The sequence below is a fragment of the Eubalaena glacialis genome, chromosome 15 (genome assembly GCF_028564815.1).
Source record: "Eubalaena glacialis isolate mEubGla1 chromosome 15, mEubGla1.1.hap2.+ XY, whole genome shotgun sequence".
Classification (NCBI taxonomy): domain Eukaryota; kingdom Metazoa; phylum Chordata; class Mammalia; order Artiodactyla; family Balaenidae; genus Eubalaena; species Eubalaena glacialis.
Window position 1 is genome coordinate 67,410,426 of NC_083730.1, and position 6,000 is coordinate 67,416,425.

Here is a 6,000-nt window from a genome sequence, read left to right on the forward strand (position 1 = left end):
TAGAGAGCATAAGAGAGACAAGGAAGGGAACACAAAATGTGATGAGGAACTGGCAGAAAAAGGGCATCCTCTAATGACTTTCACCTAAAAAATCAAGTCTGAACTCAGTAAACAATGTCCTTCAGAATCTGGCCGGGCCCATCCCAACTGTCTCAACTCCAGCTTTCTTCCGAAGGCACTCAACCCATACCCCTAGCTTCCCAAACAACTCCTGGTTTTCCTGACCTGATGTGCTGTTTTCATACTTCTGTGCCTTTGCATGTTCATCTTCCTCTACCTAGAATGCACTTCTCAAGGCAAACTCCCAGTCACATATCAACATCCAGCTCAAAAGTTTGTGAAGCCATACAAAGACAGCCCCCTGTCACTCAGGCTTTCTTTTTCCTCACAATACTGCACACGTCCCTTGACACTGGTACATTCTTTGCATTACTGCCCAACTCCATCCCACTATCTGGACTAAGAGCTACTAAAAGGCTGGGACCATGTGCATCCTAGCATATAACAAGTGCTCAATGAAAGTTTTCTGAGTGAATAACCTTGTATGAAAGGTTTTTTTAAAAGGCTAAAATGTAAAAAAAAAAAAAACAAAAAAACGCTAAGACGTGACACAGGGCTTCCCTGGTGGCACAGTGGTTAAGAATCTGCCTGTCAATGCAGGGGACATGGGTTCGAGCCCTAGTCCAGGAAGATCCCACATGCTGCAAAGCAACTAAGCCCGTGCTCCACAACTACTGAGTATGTGCTCTAGAGAGCCCGTGCTCCGCAACAAGAGAAGCCACCGTAATGGGAAGCCCACACACTGCAACAAAGAGTAGCCCCCGCATGCAGCAACAAAGACCCAAGGCAGCCAAAAAATAAATTAAAAAAAATTTTTTTAATTAAAAAAAATAAAACATGACACAAGCAAAAAGCAGACAACAGATATTTTCTGTTACTGAAAACACGTATTTTCTCAACCTGGGTCTTTGGTTGAGTATCACTTAGGAACCAGATTAGGATGCTCTATCACTTGCGAGCTGGGTGTCCATGGGCAAGTTAACTAACCCCTCTGTGTCTCAAATTCCCACTTACTTAAAGTAACCACCTTGGCAGTGTGAGGATTAATTAATGTATGTTAATTAATTAATGTATGTATGTTTAAAAAACAAAATGTAACAAAAGTTCTATTAGTCTGCCATAATGACAAAAAACCTTCACAAGACAGGATATTATACCATCAGGAATGCGATCACAATGAAATTTTAGTTGGAACCATCTGGTTTTTTGTTTTTTTTTAAGGTCTCACATATTACTGAGCCAAAGCACTAGTGCACGAACACACAAAGAGAAAAATCATTTTCGCAATAAAACACATCCAGCTGTTCAGATAGTAGTGATGTTCTCAGAGTGACAGGGTAAGATGCAGCATAAATATGTGTGCCACCTCATGTGCAAGGCTCCTTACAGACCCAGCTTGGTTCTTCTCCAATGTCTTCTCTTGGAGTTGTATCTGATTTTATTACCAGTTTTCACTGGAATCCATTGGTGAATGGGACGATTCTGCTTTTGTTTCTTGGCCAAGAATCGCTTGATCCTGAAGTCTTGTAAGAAGGCATGGTGAGGAGCAAACTCAACCACACACAGGATGGCAGAGAAGAGAAGAGAGCCCATCTGTTAGGAGAGTTGAAAGTTAACAAATCCAACAGCTGTTCTTCCAGCTGCACGGTGCTCTCTACAGTATTTAAACCAATCCCTAATGACCACGACCGCCCTTGGCTCCTTTGATAGTGCGAACTCTGGTTCTCTGGTCTCTGACCACATTTCCTCCATCCTCTTCTGTAACTTGCCCTCTATTGACACCTAAAGTCAGGCATTCCTTTGGCTCAGCTCTCACATTTTCCTCATCTTGTCCACTCTCAAGGCTTCAATGAGTGTCTCTATGGAGATGACCCCACGACCTCTCAGTCACATTTAGAAAGTGTTTCAAACTGAACTTATCCAAAATACTTATCTTAATTAGATGATCAAGCAAAGAGCTTCAATTTCTCCTCTTTCATACCATTTTTTTTTTCCTGATTCTTATACATCTCACCAGTCCTCAGCTTCCTCTTCCTCTGCCCATCTATTAAAAGCACTTGTTTGCCAGAGTTACCTCTTTGGTCTTTCTGTTCTGTCTCACTGGTTCTTAACCTTTCTGGGATAATGGACCCTTTGAAAATCTAATGAATGTTTTGGATTGTTCACTAAAAAGATAAACATACAGAACATATGCATGCAATTTCACCTAACCAATGACCTCAAATAAGAATCCGTGCTCTGGACTTCCCTGGTGGCGCAGTGGTTGGGATTCCGCCTGCCAATGCAGGGGACACGGGTTCAATCCCTGGTCCGGGAAGATCCCACATGCCGTGGAGCAACTAAGCCCATGTGCCACAACTACTGAAGCCAGTGTGCCTAGAGCCCGTGCTCTGCAACAAGAGAAGCCACCGCAATGAGAAGCCCGCGCGCTGCAACTAGAGAAAGCCTGCACGCAGCAACGAAGACCCAACACAGACAAAAATTAATTAATTGAAAAAAAAAAAAAAAAAGAATCTGTGCTCCTCCACCCAAGACTATCACTTACACAAATTTTCATCTCCAGATTTTACTTCCCTCTTATTTTCAAGATGCCTTCTGGATACAGCTTAAATGGCCTAAAGGCATCACAAAAACTTAACAAATCCAAACCAGAACTCACTATTTCTCCTTAGCAAACCTCCTCTGCCTATACGGTATTCCTTCTCTCATAACAGCACCACCATCCTCCCAGGCTCCCACGCTAGAAGCCTTGGAATTAACAGCCATGTCCATGCCACATCATCAAGCCTGGAAATCCCTCTCAAATCCAAATCCCACCTCTCTCACCTCTTACCCGTTAAGACCTCACTCATCATCCTCTAGCTTCATCCCACACTTGCCATGATTAGAAGTCCACCACTCTTCTGACAAAAACCCCTGTTACTGATTCTGTCTTTATAAGGGCTCCATCTGCTATCTTCCACGCCCACTATATTACTTCACCTCTAGAAGGTTACAACAGCCTAGTTGATTCCCCACCTCAGTTTTTTTTCCTGTCATTTCCACCAGTGTTGGTCTATCCTCCCCCCAAATTCCAAAACTGACCATGTGCCTGCCTCTTTTCAAAAACATTCATGCATCTCCACTGCACAAATATCAACCAAACTCAGTTTTGCCTTTAGAGTCCTCTACAAGTTTGTCACCTAAATACTTTTCCAGGATTAGATTCCACAGCTCAAACTGTCACTTTCACCCTATTATCTTTCTATCAAAATCACACTCACTCCTAAAGGCCCAATTCAAACTCCACTTTTCATCTTTATATCCTCCACTTGATGATTAGGAAAGGACTTTGCAAGAAAAAGGCAAATTCCTAATGAACTGATTCAGGAAATGAAAAAAAAAATCTTTTTTCCTGAAAATCCTTAAATCCTTCTGGAAGCATTAATTTTAAAAAAATGTCACTATTCAAATATTAACATTTCAATCAAGAAATCCTCCATAAACCCAGCATTGTTAACCAACATTTACTAAATGCTAATAGCGTATGACGTAGATTAAATTCTTATATTAAATAAATATCATCAACCTGAAGATAAAAAGCTATAATCTGGCCCCAGATTCTAATTCCAATAATATTTGTACTTGGATCTTACTTAAGAAAAGAACATCACAGTAAGAGGACTTGATATTTCACCTGACAGAGACTGAGAAGGTCAAATAAGTCTACAGCAGTGACAGAAAATTACCAGATCTAAATCAGCTTCAGATTTAAAAGAAATAAAAAAAACTTTCAACTGAAATGTCATAAAACTAGTTTTTTTTAGTACATATTTTAAAGGGCTGAAGGACGTGATGGGCAATTCTGAACCTCTCATAAAAAGACATGTTTACTGGCATACTTACCAGCAGGTGCAACAGAAGTGATGCTGCAGGCAGTACTTTCTCTCCGTTACGTTCTAGGACCTTATTTCTTTTAGGCCTGACCTAATTTAATTCCTCTTTTGGCTCCTAAGCCTCTGAGTTCATGTTAATTTTCACAGTTGTACACTGTGAAACATTTTGCTCCTGAAGAGAATGAAAATATTCAAGATTCAATTGAAGTCTTTTTTTAAAAAATAATTTTAACTAACACTTGGCAAAACATGCCCTCTATGGTATTTCTAAAATTATGATCATTCAAATTTGAATACATTTCCGAAATAGAAATGCTTATAAGAGTAAAACACCCTAAAATTCTAAAATGATTAATAACACTATTTAAGGAAAGTGGCGTGTAATGAAAAGAGCTGCAGCAACTGAAACAGGATCTCAGTCTACAATCTCAAGTATGCCTCTTTAGTTGTATGACCTTAGGAACTGGCTTCACCTCGAAATACTTTCTCATCTGAAAGACATCACCGCGTTCCCCTCCCTCCAGCTGTTTGTTCAAATAAAATGAGATAGTGGACCTAGCACAGTACCTGCCACGAAGTGTTCAATAAATATTAGTTCGCTTCCTTCGTTCAACAGAAAAGACACACTCATGAGAAGATTTCGGTGTAAGGGAGTCTACACTTGCACAGGTCTTCACCAGCACAAAACACAACAGCTAGTTGGTTCTAATGAAAAACACGACAGTCACCCCCATTCCACAAACGTTTCGGTGAGCTGGATCGAGACGAGAGAGCCTGAATGTAATTCTGCAAGAACTCCATTAGGGCTGCACACATACTGACCACTAAAGCATTAACAGGGAAAGTCCACAATAATTGTGCTAAAACGTCTGGATGCCTTCATGCTGGTAAGAGAGCTCACGCGGGGCAAAAGAAAAGTCAAATTAGGCCCAACTCCAAATGACTCCTTAATAAACCAAAAGAGCAATGCTGGCTTATCCTTCCTGAAACGCTAGCAGTACGATATTAAAAACCGTTTAAAGACTTCAAGATTGAAATATTCCACAACGAACACCGGTGCCACTAACGCCTTTTAGAAAGCCTGCGTAGGAGAGCCCCCCTGGCACCACGGAAGGCACTTAACGAAAGCCGTTCGCGGAAAACGCAGGCGAGGGGAGAAAAATCATATGATTATTTCGGAGCTGTGCACACACGCCGCGGCGAGCATCCGAAGGAATTCGAGGCCGCGCTGTGCGCACACTGGGGGCGGGGGCGCCTCGCTGCCGGTCCCGGGGTCCCGGCCCCGGCCTCCACCCCCCGGGCCCAGCGAGGAGCAACGCCCAGGCCCGACGGCCCGGCCCGGCCCGGCCCGAGGCCCCCAGCTCGCGGACGGCGGCGCAGCGCGAGTGGGGGCCGAGGTCGGGGGCCGGGGGTCGGGGCCGTGCCGGGGTCCGGGCGAGACCGCGGCTGCGTCCGCCAGGCCCAGGCGGGGGCGGCCGGGTGGCGGGGCGCGGACACTCACCACACCATGCCGTAGGCGCCCTCGCCGATGTACGAGAGGTTGGTGTAGCGCGGTCCCACGTCGAACACCTGCCCGCGGACCATCTCAGGGCCCGCGCCCGCCGCCGCCGCTGCCGCCATGTTGGCTGCCGGGCCGCCGCAGCCGCCGCGCTGGGCTCGACGCTCCGCGGCCGCTGCTCGGCCCACACCGCGCCTCCCGGGGGACCGCGCCGCCGCCGCTGCAGCCGCCGCCGCTGGCCGGGAGGGAAGAGGGAGACCGCCGCTCGGGAGAGCCGAGGAGCAGCCAGCCGCTCGGACCGACTGCCTGCCTGTCTGACTGACTGACGGGCGGGCCGGCAGGCGGAGGGAGGGGCGCGCGCCAAAGAGGGCGTCGGGCGGGGCCGGGAGACGTGCGCGCGGATTGGCTCCCCGCACCCGGGGGCGGGGCTGCGCGGCCGGCGGAAGCAGCGCGCTCGGGGCGGGGCACTGCGGCGGCTCTGCGGGGCGCGGTCACGTGCACTCGCGGGAGGCGGACCCCTAGGCACAGGGGACGCGGAGGCTGAGCCAGTGGGCCGGTCGGGCCCGG

At 46.8% G+C, this 6,000-nt stretch overlaps 1 protein-coding gene across 1 annotated transcript in view; it reads right to left on the reverse strand.

Moving 5' to 3' along the window:
* The window catches only part of MAPK1 (mitogen-activated protein kinase 1), a 95,141-nt gene extending 89,378 nt beyond the window's left edge, over window positions 1–5,763 (reverse strand). Inside the window, exon 1 of the mRNA XM_061168967.1 lies at window positions 5,437–5,763. Coding sequence (XP_061024950.1) covers window positions 5,437–5,555 — 119 coding nt within the window. The 5' untranslated portion in view covers window positions 5,556–5,763. The remainder of the gene's footprint in view (window positions 1–5,436) is intronic.
* Between the last annotated feature and the right edge of the window lie 237 nt (window positions 5,764–6,000).